This window comes from Bos indicus x Bos taurus, chromosome 15 (genome assembly GCF_003369695.1).
Source record: "Bos indicus x Bos taurus breed Angus x Brahman F1 hybrid chromosome 15, Bos_hybrid_MaternalHap_v2.0, whole genome shotgun sequence".
In the NCBI taxonomy this organism is placed as follows: domain Eukaryota; kingdom Metazoa; phylum Chordata; class Mammalia; order Artiodactyla; family Bovidae; genus Bos; species Bos indicus x Bos taurus.
The window spans coordinates 62,155,557-62,179,005 of record NC_040090.1 but is presented as its reverse complement, the minus strand read 5'-3'; the positions used below and the strand labels follow the sequence as shown (position 1 = coordinate 62,179,005).

The 23,449-nt window shown below is 39.2% G+C and overlaps 1 protein-coding gene across 2 annotated transcripts in view; it reads right to left on the bottom strand.

Moving 5' to 3' along the window:
- ALG9 (ALG9, alpha-1,2-mannosyltransferase) overlaps positions 1–23,449 on the bottom strand; it is a 113,251-nt gene that overhangs the window by 25,146 nt on the left and 64,656 nt on the right. For both annotated transcript variants that reach the window (XM_027563781.1, XM_027563782.1), the window contains exon 14: positions 4,524–4,654. In XM_027563781.1, coding sequence (XP_027419582.1) covers positions 4,524–4,654 — 131 coding nt within the window. The remainder of the gene's footprint in view (positions 1–4,523; positions 4,655–23,449) is intronic.

Below are 23,449 nucleotides of genomic sequence, written 5' to 3'. Positions count from 1 at the left end.
AAAGTTCTTGAACCACCACAGCACTGGATGTTCATTAACAGTTCCTGGGCTAAATGTGTTGCTGATGTTGCAAGTTGTCTCTGCTTCTTTATAACCCATTTTGAACTCAAGAAAATCACCCAAATTTGCTTTTTGTCTAACAGTATACCCATAGTCTAAAATAAATATAAAATAAACAGCAAATATTAAGTCATTAGCAAAAAAAAACAATGAAGAAATGTGCATTAAAATGATGTATAACTTAACCACATTTATTTATAATGTATTCCAATATCAAATGGCAAATTTCAACAATGCAAAAATCACAGTTACTTTTGCACCAACCTAAACAGTATTAATTTCTGCCTTTAAATTGAGGTGTTCCTATGTTTCGCATATATAGTTAAAACTGTTATAGCTGCTTCTTCTTGGATTGATCCTTTGATCACTATGTAGGGTTCTTCTTTGTCTTTTGTACTAGATCTTTATTTTAAAGTCTATTTTGTCTGCTATGATATTGCTACTCCAGCTTTTTTTTTTTTTTCCATTTTAATGGAATGCATTTTTCCATCCCCTCACTTTCAGTTCTGTACATGTCCCTTGATCTGAAGTGGGTCTCTTGTAGACAGCATATATGTGGACTTGTTTTCGTCATCCATTCAGCCAGTCTATGTCTTTTGGTTGGAGCCTTTAATCTGTTTCAGTTCAGTTCAGTCGCTCAGTCGTGTCCGACTCTGAGACCCCATGAACCACGGCACACCAGGCCTCCCTGTCCATCACCAACTTCTGCAGATTACCCAAACTCATGTCCATTGAGTCAGTGATGCCATCTAACCATCTCATCCTCTGTTGTCCCCTTCTCCTCCTGCCTTCAATCTTCCCCAACATCAGGGTCTTTTCAAATGAGTCAGCTCTTCGTATCAAGTGGCCAAAATATTGGAGTTTCAGCATCTTCAGTAGCATATTGGGCACCTGGGGAGTTCATCTTTCAGTGTCCTATCTTTTTGCCTTTTCATACTGTTCATGGAGTTCTCAAGGCAAGAATACTGAAGTGGTTTGCCATTCCCTTCTCCAGTAGACCACATTCTGTCAGACCTCTCCACCATGACCCCTCCGTCTTGGGTGGCCCCACACGGCATGGCTTAGTTTCACTGAGTTAGACAAGCTGAGGTCCATGTGATCAGATTGGCTAGTTGCCTGTGATTGTGGTTTCAGTCTGTCTGCCCTCTGATGCTCTCTCAGCACCTACCATCTTACTTGGGTTTCTCTTACCTTGGACGAGGGGTATCTCTTCATGGCTGCTCCCACAAAGCGCAGCCACTGCTCCTTACCTTGGATGTGGGGTAGCTCCTCTCGGCTGCTGCCCCTGAGCTTGGGTGTGGGGTAGCTCTTAAGGTAATTATCAATATCTATATTCCTAGTGCCACTTTGTTAACTGTTTTGGATTTGTTTTTGTAGGTCTTTTTTCTTCCTTTCTTTTGTTCCCCTCACTTTGATTTGATGATTGACTTTCAGTGTTGTGTTTTGATTCCTTCGTGTGTGTGCGTGTGTGTGTGCATGTGTGTGTCTACTGTAGCTTTTCAGTTTGCAGTTACCAGAAGGCTTTGCTAGAGCAATCTATATATAAACAATACTGTTTTAACCTACTCATCTTTGAATACCAAATGCATTTCCAATATCCTGCATTTGTGCTCTCCTCTTCTCATAGTCTGATATCATATTTGTGTGCAGGTGATTTCTTACCTTTACTGTTTGTTTGCCTTTACTGGTGAATTTTTCCATTTGTAATTTTCTTGTTTCTAGTTGCGGCCTTTTTATCCCCAGAGAAGTTCCTTTAGACTTGGTTGCAGAGCTGTTTTGGTGGTGCTGAATTCTCTGAGTTTTTGCTTGTCTGTAAAGTTTTTGATTTCACCATCAAATCTGACAGTCTTTCTGGGTAGAGTATTCTTGGTTGTTGGTTCTTCCTTTTCATCACTTTAAATATATCCTGCCACTCCCTTCTGGTTTGCAAAGTTTCTGGTGAGAAATCAGCTGATAACCTTATGGGAGTTCCCCTGTGCATTATCTGGTACTCTTCCTTTGTTGCTTTTAATACTTTTTCTTTGTCTATAATGTTTACTAATTTGCTTACTATGTGTCTCAGTGTGTTCTTCCTTGGGTTTATCCTGCCTAGGCCTCTCTGCATTTTCTAGACTTGGATAATTGTTTCCTTTCCCATGTTAGGAAAGTTTTCAGTTATTATATTATCTCTTCAAATATTTTCTTAGATATGTTCTCTTTCTCTTCTTCTTCTGTGATCCCTATAATGCAAATGTTGGTATATTTAATGTCATCCCAGAAGTCTTTTAAACTGTCATTTCTTTTCATTCTTTTTTCTTTATTCTATTCCACAGCAGTGATTTCTACCATTCTGTCTTCTAGGTCACATATCTTCTTCTGCCTCAATTATTCTGCTACTGATTCCTTCTAGTGTATTCTTTATTTCAATTAGTATATTGTTCATCTCTGTTTGTTTTTTAGTTCTTCTATGTCTTAGTTAAACATTTCTTGTATCTTCTCAATCTTTGGCTCCATTCTTTTCCCAAGATCTTGGATCATCTTTACTATCATTATTCTTAAATTCTTTTTCAGGTAGATTGCCTATCTCCACTTTACTTAGTTGTTTGGGATTTTATCTTATTCCTTCATCTGGGACATATTCCTCTACCATCTCACTTTGTCTAACTTTTTGTGATTGTGATTTCCGTTCCATGGGCTGCAGGGTTGTAGTTCATCTAGTTTCTGCTGTCTGTCCTCTGGTGGATGAGACTGTCTTAAGAGGCTTGTGCAGGTTTCCTAGTTGGGGGGACTGGTACCCGCCTACTGGTGGGTGGAGCTGGGGCTTGTCCCTCTGGTGGGAAGGGCCATATCTGAGGGTGTGTTTATATCAGGCAGCTGTTTATTCAGGACAACTTTAAGCAGACTGTCTGCTGATGGATGGGGCTGTGTTCCCACCCTGTTGGTTGTCTGGCCCGAGAAGTCCCAGCACTGGAGCCTACAGGTTGTTGGGTGGGGCCGGGTCTTAGTTAGAAAATGGCAGCCTCCTAGAGGGCTCATGCCAATAAGCACTTGTCAGACCCATGCCACCAGTGTCCGTCTCTCCAGTGAGCCATAGCTATCCCCTGCCTCCATAGGAGACCCTCCAACACTAGCAGGTAAGTCTGACCCAGTCTCTTATGAGGTCCCTGCATTTTTCCCTGGATCTGGATGCCCATAACACCCTGTGTATGCCCTCCAAGAGGGGAGTTTCTGTTTCCCCCAGTGCTGTGGAATTTCTGTGCTCAAATACCACTGGTCTCCAAAGTCAGATTCTCTGGGGGCTCCTCCTCCTGCTGCTAGACCCCTGGGCTGGGCAGTCCAATGTGGGGCTTGGAAAGTTCACTTCTGTGGGAGAACTTCTATGGTATAATTATTTTCCAGTTTGTAGGTCGCCCACCTGGTGTCTATGGGATTTGAGCTTATCATGATTGTGCCCCTCCTGCCATCTCGTTGTGGCTTCTTCTTGTCTTTGGTTGTAGGGTATCTTTTTGGTAGGTTTCAGCGATTCTTTTTGTCAGTGATTGTTTAGCAGTTAGTTATGACTTTGGTGTTTTCGTAAGAAGCGCTGAGCATATGCCCTCTACTCCACCATCTTGGTGCGTTTCTCCCTGCCATTTTTGCTTCAATCCCTCTAATCTCTCAAATTCTATGCCCCCACCACTCCACCAAAATTGCTTTTACCAACTGTCAAATCCAATAGACAGTTGTTATTCTTCACCTTATTTATCAGTAGGTTCTGATCATTCTGTCTTCCTGAAAATATTTTCTTCCCTGTTTCTGAGTTCCAAATCTGCCTCTCAAGACCTGGTCCTTCACCCTTTGGTTTTTACTTGACCTCTTGGATCCTGGGCTTTGCCTATGAGACCTCCTTGGAGCTCCTTCAGCTTTAATCTCCTTGAACTTCAACTGTCTGTCTACCTGGACCTGGGCCCACAGACAACCTATACCTTCTAATTCTTTCCCATTCATTACTGCTTTACCTGAACGTCCTGACTCCCCTCTTATCATGAATTCTGAGGCCTTTCTGAAGAGCTAGTCAAGGTCTAGTCTATTTGGTTTCTTTACTTAAGATGTAGTAAGGCCTGGCCTCATCTCTGACTGAGCCAAAAATAATCGATATGAATTTCTAGCTCCACAAAGAACATAGTCAATCTTCCTAACAGTATTAGAAAACTCTGGTTAAGAAAGCTGAAGTTTATTGTCAAAAATACTCAATGTCAAACATTTTGTGTCTTCTTCAGTGGATCTATCTGTTTATAGATTCTTTTATTTGGATGATACCAGAATATACTTTGCGTTCTGATGCCTAGAAAAGGACAGCACTCTTTTAGATTTCTCAGGGAACTGGACACAGATAAAATAAAATGGATACTAGAGTTAGCCCAGGACTGGAAGTTATTCAATCCCAGATTCCAACTTTCATCCTTATTAGTCCTAGTACATTGCTTAGGATTAAAGCCACATACCTAGAAGCATCAAGGAATGGTCTGTAGGCCAAGTTGATCCATTCTTCTCTATTGGATGAATATTTTGGCTCCCGGGGTGTTTCTCTCATGGTGTCCAAATCCACTAAATAATGGCATTTACTGATGTCAATCTGCAATGGAGAAAGATGAACTCTTATCAGGAATTGCAAAGGTCCTTTCAGGGTAAGAAAGATAAATTGTAACCCTAAGAATTCAGGCAGGGTTTTAGAAGCACAAACATCAAAGTCCTCAGATGTTATCAGTGCTCTCTTCGCTCAGATAAGAGTGCTGGGTGTTAGGGTATTATTTAGGCTCCTGGGGGAGGGAGGAGACATCAACTCACCCAGCCAAATATACATGTAGGCTCTGGGAGTTTTGACTCCAGTTTGGGCATGAAGTCTCTCTAGTCTCACAAACACTTTTGAAGCTAGCAAGAGTCCACAACCTACTCAAAAAACTTTCTTTTGTGGCTCACTACTGCTCCCTTCCAAACTATCACCTTTTGTTTCAGAGATTGAGAGGCCTGATCAAACAAAAATGTTAATGTGTGAGAAGCCCCGTCTCTGCTGACAGAGAGCCAGCAGGGTCACCGTATACCTCATAAGTAGTTCAAAGACATCATGCACATTGTTTCCTTCAAACTTCAACAGAACTGACAGAGACACAAGGACTGTCCCTGCAGAAAAGATCAGTAAAGCAGATACAAGGACTGCAAGAGTAGAGGTTATGAAATGTATATAGTAACTATTGGCAAAACTAGAGTCATCCAGTTGCTCACAATACGGATACATCAGAGGATCACTCGTACTCATAAGAAATTATTAATGCATTTAATTTAAAACCATGTTGGTACTGTGCTTCTCACAAAATTGATTAATTCAACTGAACATGCTACAAAATCTGTAGGATACTTTTGCAGTTAAATGGTTCATCTCAAACTATTCTTCCTCTCATCTCAAAGCCAGGGGAGAAATTTTTAAGCCTTTTTAATAATAATAATAATCAAAAATCTGTAGACTTAAAAAAAATTCAATACACACACACTAATGTTCATAGCAACACTATTTAAAACAGCCCAAACATGGAAGCACCTAAGTGTTCATCAACAGATGAAGCGATAAAGAAGATGTTGTATATCATTCAACCATAAATAAGAATGACATAGTGCCATTTGCAGCAATATGGATGGACCCAGAGATTATCACAAGTGAAGTAAGTCAGAAAAAGATGAATATTATATGATATCATTTACATGTGGAATCTAAAGAATACTAATGAACTTATTTACAAACCAGAAATAGGCTCACAGACATAGAAAACAAATGTATGGTTTATAAAGGAAGAAGGGTGGCAGAGGGATAAATTAGGAGAATGTGACTAACAGGTACACACTACTATATATAAGATAAACAACAAGGATTTATTGCATAGCATAGGGAACTATATGCAGTATCTTATAATAATCTATAATGTGAAAGATTCTGAAAAGAATGTGTGTGTATGTCTGTGTGTGAATCACCTGCTGTATACCCAAAGTAGAAGTCGCTCAGTCACGTCTGACTCTCTGCGACCCCATGGACTATACAGTCCATAGAATGCTCCAGACCAGAATACTGGAGTAGGTAGCCAGTCCCTTCTCCAGGGAATCTTCCCAACCCAGGGATCAAATCCAGGTGTCCCTCATTGCAGGCAGATTCTTTACCAGCTGAGTCACCAGAGAAGCCAGTATACCCCAAACTAGTACAATATTGTAAATCAACCACAGTTCAAAATCATATAATACACAAGTTTCTATGATGTTAAATAAAAGCCCAAAGATGGAGAACATCACTGTGACATGATTTATAATAAATATTCTTGGGGGGTCTTTTTCCAAGGTTTCTGACTGGCAGCTCCTAAAACCCTGGTAATTTCCTAGGCAATAAGAGCAATGGGAGCATTTTTTTGTTAAAATGTTTATACTCTTATCCTCAGTTCCTGATATCTCTTCAAAGCAATAATGGTGAGTGGAATGTCTTGTTATTCATAGGTAGCCCCTGTGTACCACAACTGAGCTTAGGTTAATGGGGTGACTTTTGGAAATCCCCTAAAGATGGCAGGGATGCTGGTCACCAGATGAACTAACCATATGAATAGAATGTTGGTCTTTCCAGTCACCAGGGGAGGGGTAAAGGGCTGGAGACAGCCAGTGATTTAATTAATCATTCCTGTGTCAGGACGCCTCCATAAAACCCTGAAAATCCAGGTTTAGAAAACTTCCAGGTTGGTGAACGCTTGGAGATTTGGGAAGGGTGCTGAACGTGGAAAGAGCATGAAGACCCGAACTCTTCCCTCCTATCTTGCCCTATTCATCTCTTCCATCTGGCTGTTCCTGAATTATACCCTTTTATAACAAACCAGTTCTCTAGTAAGTAAAATGTTTCTCTGTGTGTGATACTCTAGCAAATTAATCAAACCCTAGGAGAGGGTCGTGGGAGACTCTGCTTTACACCCAGTCAATCAGAATTACAAGGAACAACCTGGACTTACAACCAGTACCTGAAGTCCAGGAAGGGGGTCATGGCCCCAGTCTGTCACCAGCCAGTCAGAAACAGGTACCAACCTGGGCTTGAGATTGGCATCTGATGTAGGCAAGAGAAGCGGGCAGTCTTGTAGGACTAAGCCCTCAATCTGTGGAGTCGGATGCTGTCTCTGGGTAGACAGCATGAGAGTTGCATTGAGTTGTAGGATGCCCAGATGGTGTCTGAGAATTGTTGTTACTGTGGGGAACCCCCCCAACCCCCAACATTAGAAATCAGTCCCAGAACCCTCTTAATTACTAATGTAGTCAGTTAAAGGAAAGTATATCTCAAGGGAAGGAAACTACTAATTTTCAGTGTTTTTTTTACATGCAAGTATGTTACACATATCATTTTTGAAATCATTATATAAAGGCCTATAGAGGAATTATTAATTTGTATTTTATAAATGAGGAATCCAAGACTCAGAGACAAATTATATAACTTCATTTTTTTCAAGATCTATATTAAGCCCCTACAATATACTAGGCATTAATAAGTTAGTGCTAACGATATAGAAATGAATAACAGATAAACAAATAATAAGTTCTCACCCTAAAAAGATATATAATCCTCACCAAAATGACAAAAGTTTACAGTAGAGCCATGTGGGTATTTAGCTGTTTCAGTTGTGTCTGACTCTTTGTGACCCCATGGGACTGCAGCCCACCAGGCTCCTCTGTCCATGGGGATTCTCCAGGCAAGATACTAGAGTGGGTTGCCGTGCTCTCGTCCAAGAGATCTTCCCAACCTATGGGTCGAACCCAGGTCTCCCTAATTGCAGGTGGATTCTTTACTGTCTGAGCCACCAGGGAAGCCCAGTAGAGCCATACTGGACTCAAGTCAGTGTGACTGCCAATGTCATACATCAACTGCCCAAAATGACCGAATGAGAGGCAAAGTACTCTCAGGACCTCATCTAAATGTTGCTTAAAAATTACAACCAAAAAAGAGTTGTCCAAGAATGCCAGGTTTCAGCTAAGATAAAGACCATTTGAAATACAATTAGATCTATAGCAAATCTCATATTTCAACCTTGATGAAGGGTTGAAAGCTTTTCCTTTGGAAGCAGGAATAAGTCGAGGCCACTTGTTATCATTACTCTATTCAACACTTCACTAGAGATTCTAGTCAGCAGCAAAAGACGAAAGGAAAAAACAAATGGTAGAAGAAATGAAAAGAAAAACACTCATTTATTCATCACAATGATATGATTGGTATACATAAAATCCAAAAGAGTCAACAGAAAAATGTTTGGAATTAAGAGAGTTTATCAAACTTCAAACTATTTATAGAATGTAAAATCAACATCATATATTCCTACATAACAGCAGTAAACAACATATTAAATTATACTGAAAAAATTACATATTTTCAAATTATATTATAAAAGTACCATTCACAAGGATTTGAAAACATGTGGCTTGAAATAAACCTAACAAAATATGGGCAAGGCCTCCATTAAAAATTATAGAATTTTATTGACAAGTGTCTATCAACTGATGAATTTATAATGTGGTATATTCATATAATTAAAATGTGGTCTAAAATGCAGTGGTATATCACTTTCTTAAAAAGGATACATACTACAACAAAGATGAACCTTGAAAACATTATATTAAGTGAAAGAGACACAAAAGACCATTCTTGTGTAACTCCATTTATAAGAAATGTCCAGAAGAGGCAAATACATTAAGATAGAAAGCAGATTAGTGGTTGCTAAGGATTGGGGGAGTTAATGGGTATGGGTATTTTTTCTGCAGTGGGTTGGGGGAGGGGCAATGAAATGCTCTGAAACACTATGAACATACTGAAAGTCACTGAAAAAGTTCTGGAGATAAGAGAGTGGTAATGACTGCATAACAGTATGGATGTTCTTAATGCAACTGAATTATATACCTAAAAATGATTAAAATGGTAAATTGGATAATCAAAAATAATTGAAATGATGAATTTTATCTCAAAAAATTTTAGTAAACCATAAAGTAGACCTTTAAGATAAACCTTATTTCTAGGTTAAAGACTCACTATTATAAAGATGTGAATTCTAAATAAATTGATTGAGAGATTAAATGCAATTTCAATAAAAATGCCAATAGACTTTTTTGATGAAATTGACAAACTGATTCTAAAATATATTTGGGAATGCAAAGGACAAGGACAGTCCAGGCACTCGTGGAAAAGAACAAGGTGGGTACTTGTTATGGTAATTAAGACAACGAGGTATTAGTGCTGGATTAGAACAGACCACCAAATAAAACAGCTTACAGACACACATGGACCCTAATCTATGATACAAGTGACACCTTAGAGCAGTGGGAAGAGTATGGTGTCTTCACTAATGCATGCTGGGACAACTGAATATCCATTGGAGGGGAAATGAAATTGGACTTCTGCACACAATAAATAAACAACAAGGACCTACTGTATAGCTTAGAGAACTGTATTCAATATTCCATGATAAACCAGAATGGAAAAGAGTATTTTTTAAAAAGAATGTATATATGTATATATATAACTGAATCACTTTGCTGTATAGTAGAAATTAACACATTGTAAAATAAACTATACTTCAGTGAAAAAACACTGATAAAGTAAAAAAATCTACTTCAAATGGATTACAGAACTAAATGTGAAAAGCAAAACTCTTGGAAGATAATATGGGAGACTATTGTCAAAATCTAACGCATGGCAAAAGTTCTTTTAGACAAGCACAAAAAGTATTAACTATAAAAGAAATGATGGATAAATTTGATTACGTTAAAATTGGGAATATCCATTCATCAAAGATACCATTAAGAGAGTGAAGCGATGAGCCAAAGAATGAGAGAAGATATATGCAATATATTAACAATCAAGCACTCATGTCTAAAATATATAAAGAACACCTACCAATCAATAAGACAAAAAATGGACCGTCCAACAGAAAAATGGGCAAATAATTCGAATAGGTACTTCAGAAGAAGAAATCAAAGTGGCCAAAACCAAAAAGTTTTCAACTGCATTAGTAACCAAGGAAATGCCAATCAAAATTACATGAAAAATTGCAGTACCAAGTACTGACCAGAATGTGGAGCGATTCTTATACATTGCTAGCAGGAGATTAAGTTGGTACAAAATTTTCAGAAAAGAATTTGGCAGAATCTGCTAAAATTGAACATATGCATTTCTTATGATCCAAAAATTCTACTCCTAGGTATTAGAATGAACCATATGGAATCATTAATACGTGACTGATCCACACACACAAAAAATGGTAATTTCACATGGTTCAAGCTAATGTATATCCAACAGGAACGCATGCACCAAAAGATAAGTTCAAGAATATTCGAAGTGGCATTATTTACAGCTGGCCCAGATGGGAAACAACCAAAAAATGATCAACAGTAAAACAATAGTGATATAGCCATACAATGAAATCTATACTGTAATAAAAGAGAACAAACTACACTACACTCATCAACATGTGGTTACAAACAAATGTTAAGCAAAAGGATCAAGACATAAAAATGCAGTATGATTCCATGTATATGAGGTTCAAAAACAGGCAAAACTAATTTAAGTTGTTTAGGAATGCTTACAAAAGCAGTAAATCTAAAGAGAAAAGCAAGACCATTTTTATTATAAGCAAAAGAGGGAATAGGGTAGTGATCAAAGGAATTACTCGGGGAACTTCTGGGTGCTGATAATGTTCTAGTATTTGACCTGGGTGATGATTACACAGGTAGTTGCTCTATTATTATTGTATTATTACTAATTTAATGTACATTTATGTTTTGTGCACATTTAGGCTTATGGGTTATACACAACTTAAGGTTTGAAAAAGTGCATATAAAAACAACTTGGTCATCTCTGGCTTGCAGCAAACTCTGTTCTTCCCCAACCTCTAACTCACAGTACTGTTCTCATTCTCTCTCAGCATTATTTATATGTAAAAAAGACTTCAAGTCTCACATCTGTCTCTACATATGGCTATTCCTCCAGGGGAGAGAAAGCACACTGCGAATTGACGTCAGACCCAATTCCATTCCACATAACTCTCTAAAAATGATCCTTTGCATAAACATTCCAGGAAGCAGCCTTTTTGGTCTGAACACCCACTCTGTAGCTCCCAGGGATTTTAAAAACATGAAACAAGTTTTTTAAAGCTTTACAAGTGCCATGCCTCTGTAATCAAATAGAACCGGCAAGGGGTAAAGATTCACAGTCTCAAGTCTAGACCTCCTCTGGTGAGGGAGCTCTGAGTTTGACATTTCAATACTTGAGCTCAGCCTGGCTTTTTCTGGCCAGGCATGCTACAGGTCTGATTATTTAGCTTTGGTGCTGGACACATGGTCTACCAGAGATGTGGACAGTAACTAGTTAACACCCAGCTATACCAGTTAGCTTTAGACTTCACTCATCACACCATCCATAAGCAAATTGCATTTAAAGTTTTTAGAAAGATACCAAGGCAAAAACTGTATTAATTGAAATACTAACCCATTAAAAAGAGAAATGTAACCTCTTTTCATCTATTCTGGAAAGCAGCTGATGAATATTCTTTTTTTTATAGCAATCAGTTACCGAACAACTGCAATACACAAGGACAAAGGTCTCTGGCAAAAAACGATTAGGTGTGATCAAGGGTAGTTTCTCTAGTAGAAAAGAAATAAGGCAGCTAAAAAAGGAGCCCAAAATAAAAAGGCAACCTATGGAAAGAGAAAAAAATATCTGCAAACCATCTATCTGGTAAAGGATTAATATCCTCAATGTATAAGGAACTTGTAGAACTCAACAGCCAAAAAGCCAAATAAATATGATTTAAAATGGGCAAAGGGCCTGAACAGACACTTTTCCAAAGAAGACACACAAATGGCCAACAGGTATGTGAAAAGGTGCTCAGTATCACCAATCATCAAGGAAATGCAAATCAAAACCACAATGAGATGGCAACCTCATACCTGACAGAATGGCCATCATCAAAAAGAAAAGAGATAAGTACTGGCAAGTATGTGGAGAAAAGAGAGAAACCCTGCACTGTTAGTAGGAATGGGAACTGGCACAGCCATTATGGAAAACAGTATGGAGTTTCCTCAAAAAAATCGAAAATAAAACTACCATATGATTCAGCAATCCGACTTTTGGTATGGACCTGAAAGAAATGCAATCACCAACGTGAAGCGATATCTGCACCCCGGATGCTCACTGCAGCATCATTCACAATTGCCAACACATGAAACGAGCTAAGCATCTGTCACAGGATGAAATGTCGGATGGATAGCTAGCTTGCTCTCTCTCACTCTACCTCACACACGCGCGTGCATACACACAAAAACGAATATTATTCAGCCATAGAAAGAAGGAAATACTGCTATTTGTGACAACATGGATGAACCCTGAGGGCATTATGCTAAGTGAAATAAGTCAGACACAGAAAGACAAGTATATCCTGTATAGACAAGTATATGACTTCACTCAGGTATAGAATCCCAAAGTCAAACTCACAGAAACAAAGTAGAATGGGGGTTACGAAGGGGCTGGGGGAAATGGAGAGATGTTGGACAAGGGCACAAAATTCAGTTACAGACGACTAAGTTTTACAGATCTAATGTAGAGCATGGGAACCACAGTTAAAACAATACAGTGTTGTATACTTGAAATCACCTAAGAGAAGACCTTAAATACTCTCACCACAAAAGGTGATGGATGTATTAACTAACTTACTGTGGTAATCATTTCACAATATATACATACATGAAATCATCACATTTTACACCTTAAACTTGGACTTCCCATGTGGTTCTAATGGTAAAGAACCTGCCTGCCTACAGGAGATGTGAGAGATGTGGGTTTGATCCCTGGGTGGGGAAGATCCCCTGGAGGAGGGCATGGAAACCCATGGACAGAGGAGCCTGATGGGCTACAGTCCACAGGGAAGCAAAGAGTCAGACATGACTGAAGTGACTCAGCACACATACCTTAAACTTACATAATGTCATTTGTCAATTATATCTCAATAAAGCTGGAAAAAAATTATATTTAAAAAATTAGAAGAGGAACTCTAAGTCAAAAGCCTAGATTCTGGTCTGGGCTCCATAAAAACTAGCTGGGTGATTCACATTCATTTAAGTTTTTTATACTTTACTTTCTTCTGTAAAAAATAAGGATAATACCATTTGGCTCAAAAGCTGTAATGAGGATTAAATGAGATGATTCATTTAAGTAAAACTTGCAAACTATAAAACACTACTATGCAAATAGCTATAATATTAGAAGGAAGTCTAATTCTGTGAAAAGTGAGAACTTGACTAATATAAGAGAACCTTGGAGCATTAGAGCCCAGTAAGATGAATTATTCTTGTCTTCAACCTAGATTGATATTTATTGTCAAGTCATGTCCAACGTGTAGGACACAACAGTTATAATATTAACTACTCACAGTCCTTGATTAGCAATGAATTGGCAGCATCTGCTAAATGATATCAAAATGAATCTTCTGAGCGCACAGAAATAGAAAACAAACTTATGGTTACCAAAGGGAAGAGGGAGAGGGGAGACACAAATTAGGAGTTTTGGATTAACAACTATAAACTACTACATATAAAATACATAAGCAACAAGGATTTACTGTATAGCACAGGGAATTATATGTATTATCTTGTAATAACCTGAAATGGACTATAATTTGCCAAGTCCTGAATAAGTATGCTGTACAACTGAAATATAATGCAATATTATAAATCAAATGCATTTCAATTTTTTAAAAAACTGGAAAAATCAATCTCCTGGGCATCATCAAAGCCTTTATTAAGTACCTATAGTTAGGTGAATACTAAACTAGGTATATAAAATTCCTCTAAGACATGTCTCGTGTTATTAAACTTGTAATTTAGGTCAGGAAATAATACTGGCACATATGAAATATAGAAAATATTATAAGTAGAGTTCAGAGACAAAGAAATCACAGGGGGCTTCAGTAGTTGAAAAGCTTTCCAGGACATGGTGGCCAAAGTTAGAACAGAGAATAAAAGGCAGAAAAAAGCAAGGTCTTCAGGGGAAAGAGGTGGAATATCTGCTTGTCCCAGAATGTGTGCAACGAGAAACAGAACTAGAGAGAGGAGGTCCAAGGACTGATAACAGAGGACCCAAAGTAGGACAGTCTGGATTTTGTGCATCAGGAATCTACTCTAGGTCTCTTCAGTGAGTGACAGTCATTCAGTCGTGTCCGACTTTTTGTGACTCCATGGACTGTGGCCTGCCAGGCTTCTCTGTGCACAGACTTCTTCAGGCAAGAATACTGGAGTGGGTTGCCATTTCATTCTCCAGTCTTTTAACCAGGGAGTCTTTTAACCAAGGAGTAATACAACTGAAAAATGGGTCTCAGAACGAGAGGTCCATATTGGCTATGCCGGGGAGGGCAGGGGAAGAAAGCACTTGCAGAGAAGGCGGGAAGCTAAGACTGCAGTCACCATCACAGCATCTAGTTGCGATGGGACCACACCCTGAAGCTCCACGGCAGGCAGAGGGGTGAAGGGAGCAGAAAGGGTAGCTCTCGGGTCTGTCTGAAAGGAAATCAGTGACTCCGGGATTTCTAATGCAGTGAACTGGGGAGAAGGAGGAAATGCAGTGAAGAATCAGTTTAGGTTAAGACTGAGAGAAGACGATGTTTCAACACCTACTGTTTCAACTTGTTTCAACACCTACTGAGGTGGGAAGAAACATGGTGTATTTAAGTCCTGAAAGAAGCTCCGTGTGATTAGAATACTGAGTTAGAGTCTACAGTTCCTACTGCCTGGAATACTCCCTGCTGTTACCTCAGAAATCCCTACTCATCCTTCAGATTTTAGCTAAAAATGATTTTCAAGAAAGACTTCACTGTCCACTTAAACTAGGACAGGCCCCTAAATTACATGCTCTCCTATCAACCAGTACTTCTCCATTAACACATCATATAATTATAATTTATGAATCAATTGGGGAAAGAGTAAATTCTGTGGAAGTTGGGACTGTGTGCATCTCATTTCATGCATTCCAAAAATCTAGTATAGTGCAAAGTACACAGCAGGTGCCAAATAAACATGTTAATACATGTACACAGAGAGCATGAATTTTAAAAAGTGAAAGTAAATTGAGGGAGGAAAAGATGAAAGGGTAGGAGAAGGAAGAAGACCCCAGATAAAGCTTGGGAGGATGCCAAAAGAACTGGCAGAAGAAAGTGGAAGAAGTAGGGGCTGAAAAGATCCCTTAGACAGGCCGCTGGAGAAGGATCAAAGAAGTACACGGTTGGGAAACTCGGGGAGAGTGGATTTCAAAAGCCACAGAAAGGCTGCGGAGGAGGTTGAAGATTGAGAAAAAAACAACAGGACTGGGTTCAACAGCTGCATCAAACAATAAATTTATCACAGCTTAGAATGTCATGGGGGGACAAGGAAAGAACTAACCTCCTTCTCTCAGTGACCTTCCCTGCTGTCTACCCAGTGCCAGAGCCAAGCCCCCACAAGTCCTAAGGCAGGAAGGATGTGAACTTGCATTCACGCGTTTATCAGCTGGAAATGACAATGACGCACGTAGCTGTAAAAATAGAGATCTCTGGCGAGGGCCAACGTGAAGTTCAGGGAGCATCACAGAGAAACCATCTCCATGTAGAGAACAGATCTTATTTCTCAAACGTCACTGAAAGTTCTCCAGTAAACAAATGCAGGAAAGAATCCTCTACGAGTTTAAGGGCAGGGAATTCCCTGGTTCAGCGGTTAGGACTCTGAGCTTTCACTGCTGAGGGTCCAGGTTCAATCCCTAGTCAGGGACACAAGGATTCCCACACAGCGTGTGGTGCAGTCAAAAAAAAAAAAAAATTGTAAGAGTTTAAGGAAATAATGTGAAAGATCAATCAAAATCGGCCTGTAACCTCCAAGAAAAGTGGGAGGACTGAAGTTGAAAAAATTGTTTAGATGCTTTGCTCAGCTGCTTATTAATTGTGATAAATCTACCAAAATGTCTCCAGCTATCAAAATGAGTTCAAGTTCCAGTAAACTGGCTATTAATTTTGAGTAAGGCTAGACAATTCATCATAACAAGATTTGACTTGCTTGTATATTTTATAGAATAAAATAATTAAAGTATGGGAGTTGCCTAGAAAAATTAATTTGAACAATTATTCCGGGATCCCACTCCTGTGAACGGAACATACAACTCCCTTCAGATCTACGAGGGTGCTCCTGCTCTTAGGATGAGGGTTAGAGAATATGAAGAACACAGAAAATGAACAGAAGAATCGGACGTAAGAACAAACCAAAACTCCACATGGATGTTCCTTGCTTATTCTCAATTCATACAGAAGACGTTAGAGACAATTAAGTCCAGATCTGCAAGCTTGCAGAACCTTCCGCTTATGAAGAACTTCTCTGAGAAGATATCTTTTGACTCCATTTTAGCCATGACATCTCATTATAAAAAAATACAAATATATAAAGAAATCCTATTGTATATAATACTACTATATTTAGACGTGGATTATGTCAGCAAGGACTCATAAAACAGACAAGTGTTTGAGACAGCTAACTCTCTGAAATGACACCAGCAGAAAAGCAGAATAATGCTTTGAACTCCTTGTGCCCAACTACACATTATTCTTATTTAAATCTATCTAATATTACCATTCTCATCAAGAGATGGGACCTCTAAAGGCTCTGCTTCTAGCTCCAGCTCTGCAATTTAGGGAAGTTCTTAATCTAGCCTAACCTTTACGATCTCTTTAAAGAGTTTAGCCTGCAAACCACTAAAATCCCTCTCAACTCTAACAACTACTATAGAGAAAAAATTCCATCACAATTGTAGATATACTCCATATTGCTGACTCTACTCTTCTCAAACTGCTGGGGCGCATCATTAGATGTATTTTCATATTGAAAGACATCCCTGTACTAGACGTAACAAATACACAAGGTCTGCTTTTCGTACTGCCAAGACATGAGCAATCAAAGAGTCTGTCCCACTACCAGCACTGAACATAGCTGAAGACACGTATTTGTCAGGAATGGCAAAGGCAAAATAAGATCATTCAGTTCTCTGAATGTGCTGAGCTCAAGGAGCTGTGGAAGACTTCCCTGGTGGTTAAGACTCTGCACTTCCACTGCAGAAGATTTGGGCTGGATGCCTGGTCGGGGAACTAAGATCCAGGGATTCAAAGCCGAGATATCACCATTGTTGTTCTGACACTGTTAAAAATGTAAAGGGTAAGGGAAATTTTGTGGGCCTGCGTGCTTGAAGAAATTTTAAATTTTTACAGAGCTTCTTCAATTCCAATGGCTTTGTCAATAAATATGCAAGTGAATATCCAGAACAGTGGTAATTACCAGAACAGTGGTAATGCTACTCAATGAAGCCCAATCTACATATCCCTTAGCTCTCAATGACACAACTCAATATAAACAAACTTACTATTTTATACGAAATGCATCTTTAGAAAATTGAGAAGTCATGGGAAATTGTTTAATTCCTTTTGTTTTATAACAGCAAATTTAGGGTTTCTTTTCTAAATTTGATTTTTTTTTTTTTTTTGGATGTGTCTAATGGCTTGTGGGATCTTAGGTCTCAGATCAGGGAGCGAACCCAGGCTCTCGGCAATGAAATCACTGAATCCTAACTGGACAGCCAGAGAATTCCTCATTAATTTGATTTTTTAAAATACCAGTTTATATATAACATTTTAAGATTACATCTATAACATAGGATGAAATTCATTAGTTTTTATAACTAAAGTTACTATCATTACCACCTTTATGAAAAAATCTATTGAGTACCAAATTAGGAAACAAAAGAAAAATCACTCAACTTCCAAAAAATTTCTACTTGAGTCATATATACAAAAAGCCATACACACCATTTTTGTCGAAAATTTTGATTTTCCTTTAAAGTTTCTATATTGTCACTGTAATTTAAAAGAGGACAAAAGGAAGACAAACATATAGATAGATACGTGCCCTTTAGGAGTTCACTACCTGAGATGGATAATACGAGGTAAAGAAATGTAAATGGCATTCAGCCAATGGAATAAAACAGTTGTGCCAAAGCAAAAATAAAAAATAACAGAAAATTAATTTTTAATCATTTGGAGCTGGGAAAACATGTTCACATAATTTTCTATTATAATTTTCTCTGCTTTATTAGTTGATTGATATTATTATCAGTTCCTGGTATATATTTTGCATTCCAAGAAGAGGAAATGGCTTTTTAAACTCAAACCTTTCACAGTTGTTTTCATCACCCATTCAAAACAGTATAAATTCAATAAACAAAGCTCTGCCTAGGTTAACATTTAAGCATCAACCTATAACGTGTTCTGTACATGAATACTGGAAAAAGCAAAGTAAGGGAAAATGGACTGGGGAAGGTGATAATTTTCTGATGATTCTTATGCTGGGTTTTAATGGGTAGCTTTTTTAGTTTATTTGAAATTCTGTGAATTCCCAAAATATTAGTAGCAAAATATATTCAAGAGTAGGGGTTATTAATATACTGCTTTTTCTACTAACATAGATAATTGAGTGGTGATTTGTTTTTAAAGGGAAATAGATGGTGCATAATATGGGATTAGATCTGGTAAACAGCCATGGGAAAATTGTGTTGCAATAGCAAAATAAAAAAAATATAAGAAGGTCTCCTTTGCTCAATCTGCAAGAACTCCTGTAGAAAACAAGATCCGTAGTTGGAAAAGTAGTTTGGCAGACTAGCTGGAGGAAGGGCAGCCGAAAAGAGTGGCATGACAGGAATAGCAAACTACCTTTGTGAGACTCACAGGTGTAAGTGAGCCAGACAGACAGGCCAGGTGGATGAGGCTATGTTATGTGAAGCAGCTGTGGTTCCCAGGCTTTGAATTAGAGTCTCTGCAAATGCCACTGACTGTGAAAACAGACCTAACACGGGTAAAAGAAAGGTAGAAAAGTATTCCGTCTTCCTGCAATACATCAAACTTGAGAGCGAACCAGCCAAGACATAAATCAGCCAAACGCTAAGCTCTGCCAACTCACATCAGAAACAAAGGACAGAAGAAGGCAAGTCTGTGTCTTAAGAGACCCTGAGGTCACAGATAGGATGCTGAAGGTCTCTGAAGCCAAGAGATGATACTTTCAATTTCTTTCCAAGTTAAAGGTCGGAAGTTTGGAAGAGAAAGATAAGGGAGGTGAACAGAAGAATACAAACAATGGGACCGAATCACAGTACTGTATTTCTGAATTATGACTTATAGACTACTGCATTTGTGGCAAGGATCAGAATATTGATACATCTCACTAAGAGTGAATGTGCTTAGAAAAACCTCCAACCAGATGAAGAAAATCTCAAACAAAAATCTGGAGGAAAAGAACTCCCAGAGAAAATCATAGACTAGACACTCAAGTCCAAAAAACGTGGTATTTCTTAAAAAACACACAGGTGATCCAGGGGTTAAGAATCCACCTGCCAATGCAGGGGGAATGAGTTCAATCCCGGGTCTGGGAGCGTCCACATGATGCAGGGCAAGTAAGCCCGAGGGCCACAACTACTGAGCCCACGGGCGACAGCGACTGAAAGCCACACACCCTAGAGTCTGTGCTCTGTGACAAGAGAAGCCACTCCAGTGAAAAGCCTGTGCACTGCAGCTGGAGGGCAGGCCGTGCTCTCCACCACTAGAGAAAGCGGCAACGCAGACCCAGCACAGCCAAAAGTTAAATTAAAAAACATACATGCACAGAAGGAAGAATTTAAATTTCAGGAGAAAATAGAGGAGAGAATTAGAAATAAAAACCTATGGCCTCAAATATCAATGAAGCATTTAATCTAATATGTTAAAAGAAGGTGACAAAGAAAAACCAGAGAAGGTACTTTTCCATATTCCTTCTGCTGAGTCCAGCTGAAACCCTGGACACCACACATGAAACACATATAAGACAACTCCAAAGAGTAGATGAAAGAAGGCAGAGTGGCTAGGAACCTCAGGACTCGAGGAGCAATACTTTTAGACAATAACCACTCTATTCCAATAGTGATCATTAATTTTATGTGCCAACCTACTTGGCCACAATATCTAAATATCAGGCCAAATATGTTGCTACAAAGATATTTTAAGATTAGATTAACATTTAAATCAGTAGATTCTGAGTAAAGCAGACTACCCTTCATAATGTGGATGGGCCTCACCTAATTAGTTGATGACCTTAATAAAAAAACAAGTATTCTCTCACCCCCTCCTCCCCACCAGGAAGAGAGAATTCTGTCTCCAGACTGCCTGTGGACTGGAGTTGCGACATCAATTCTTCCCTAGGTCTTCAGTCTGCCAATCAACTCTGCAGACTTCAGACCAGCCCCCACCAATTGTGAGGCAATTCCCTAAATCAATCTCTCTCTGATACATACAAACACTCACACACACATACACCTGCACACACACACACACACACCCATGCACACATTCTATTGGTCTGTTTCTTTTGAGAACCCTAACATACTGGCCAACACGCCCTCAAAAACAGATCATTCCACCCACACCTCTGACAGTAAATGCCCAGTGGAGAGAACTGAGTTTCGCACCTTCATCAGGCTGTAAGAGGGACGCCTCCTGCCAGCCTGGATGGTGTCAGAGAAGACCCAGTAGGGAGGTGGGCAGCACCAGTTTCCCTCCTCCCTCACCACAGCATGGAAAGAGCTGGAAGCCCTGTGGGGAGCCTGGACTCCCCCACTCCCTGGCAGTAACGGGGCAGCCAGCCTCTCAAATACTAGGGTGGTGTTGGAGAGGGCCCCGTGGAGGGTCAGAACTTTCACTACTGTCCAAAAGTAACGAGACCACGCCCCCTCCACAAACACACTCGTGGCATCAGTAGAGGCTACACAGAGAGTAGTGAAAAGGCATGACAGCCCTCCAACAGCCAAGGTGGTATCAGTAGAGACTAGTAGACAGCCTGAACCCCCGCTGCCATCCAGCACTAACAAACACCCCTGTCTAGCCCCAGGTATCAGCGGAGGCCACGTGGGGAATGTGGACTTCTATCCCCAACTGTCAGTAACAAGGCAACACTCCCTTCTTCCCATCACAGTAGGGTCAGAGGAGGTTGGCTAAAGCAGAAGCTTAAAATAGAAGAATCAGAGTCTCATAATACTCGAAATACCCAGGTTCCAAAGTAAGGAAGATCTCATGACACGACAAACGACAACAAACAAACTCCAACACAGGAATGACAGAGATGTTACCATTACCTAACAAAGATTTTAAAGCCACCATGATAAACATGCTTCAATGAGCAACCACAAACATGCTTGAAACAAAAGAACAGAAAGTCATGGCAAAGAAAAGGTTTCACCAAAGAAACAAAGGAAGAAAAACCAAACGGAAATTTTAGAAATAAAAAAGGACAAGAACTGAAATTAAAAGCTCAGTGCATGTGCTAAACAGCACAACAGAGGAATCAGAGGAAAGAATCAGTGAACTGGAAAACAGAATCACAAAATAATACAATATTGGAATAACAGAAAGAAAAAGAACTGGGGGTCGGGGGAGGAGAAGAGAGCTTCGGGAGCTTGTGAAACTGTAACAGAAGATCTAACACTCATGTCATTGAGCCCCAGAAGGAGAGAAGAGGTAGGGCTGGAAAGGTACTAAAATAATGGCCAAAAGCTCCCCAAATTTGGCAAGAGACTTAAACTTATGGCATCAAGAAGCTGAGTAACCCCCAAACAGACTAAACTCAAAGATATACACTCTAAGACACATCATAATTCAACTTCTGAAAACTGTAAACAAAGAAAAACTCTTGAAAGCAGCCAGAGAAAAATGAACCCCACCTATAGGGGAGAAAGAATTAGGATGACAGCGGGTTTCTCATCAGGAAACATGGATGCCAGAGAAACGGACATATTTTTCAAATGTTAAATGAAAAAAATTGTCAACCCAGAATTCCATATCAAGGGGAAATCAAAACATTTCCAGGATGCACACTGGTCAGAATGGCCTCATCAAAATGTATACAAATAATAAATGCTGGAGAGGGTGTGGAGAAAAGGGCACCTTCTTACACTGTTGGTGGGGATGTAAATTGATGTAGCCACTATGGAGAACAGTACGGAGGTTCCTTAAAAACCTAAAAATAGAATTGCCATAGGATCCAGCAATCTCACTTCTGAGCATATTATCTGGAAAATATGAAAACTCTAAAATTGAAAAGATACATGCACTCCAGTGTTCATAGTAGCACTATTTACAATAGTGAAGACATGGAAGCCCCCTAAAAGTCCATGACATATGAATGAATAGAGAGGATGTGTTGTAATTATATATATTCAATAGAATATTACTCAGCGACAAAAAGAATGAAGCAATGCCATCTGTAGCAACATGGCCGGACCTAGGGGTTTCCCTCATGCCTCAGTGGTAAAGAATCCACCTGCCAACGCAGGAGATGTGGGTTCGATCCCAGCTTGGGAAGACCCGAGAGACAGAAACAGCAATCCCCTCCACTGTTCTTGCCTGGGAAACCCCATGGACAGAGGAGCCTGGTGGACCACAGTCCATGGGGTCGCATGGAGTTGCACATAGCGACTGAGCCCAAGTACCAGCACGAAGTGACTTAGAGATTAGCAAACTACGTGAAGCACAAAGACAAAGACAAATACAATATCACCTATGTGTGGAATCTAAAAAAAATGGTACAAATGAACTTATTTACAAAACAGCAACACACTCACAGACATTAAAAACAAACTTGGTTATTAAAGGGGCAAGAGGTGGGGAGGGATAAACTAGATACATCCTGCTATATATAAAATAAAGAGCCAGGGCCTATTGTACAGCACAGGGAGTTATGTTTGATATCTTGTAATAATCTATAATGGAAAAGAATCTCACATATACATATATATATATAACTGGACCACTCTGTGGTATATCTGAAACTAACGCAACATTGTAAATCAACTACACCATAAATTTTCTTTTTAAGTTCCTAGATGAAGGAAAACCAAGAAAACATGTTACTGGCAGACCTACCCTGAAAGAATGGCTATAGAAATTCATGAAACAGAATGATGATAAGAGAAGAAATCACGTAAGATTAGGAAGGAAGCAAGAAGAGAAAGCATAAGCATACAGATAAAAATAATAGAGGTCCCTTCTCTTGCATTTTCTAAATTATGTTTAGAGGTGGAAGCAAAATTATAACATATTCTAATGTTGTTCTCAATATATGTAGAGAAAATATTTAAGACAATTATATCATAAACAGGGGAAGGTAAAGGAATGCAAAGGGAGGTAAGATTTCTGCACATCACTTGAACTGGTGCAGCCAATCTGGAAAACAGCTTGGCGGTTTCTGAAAAACTAAACATATATTATACCTACCATATGAGCCAGCAATCACATTC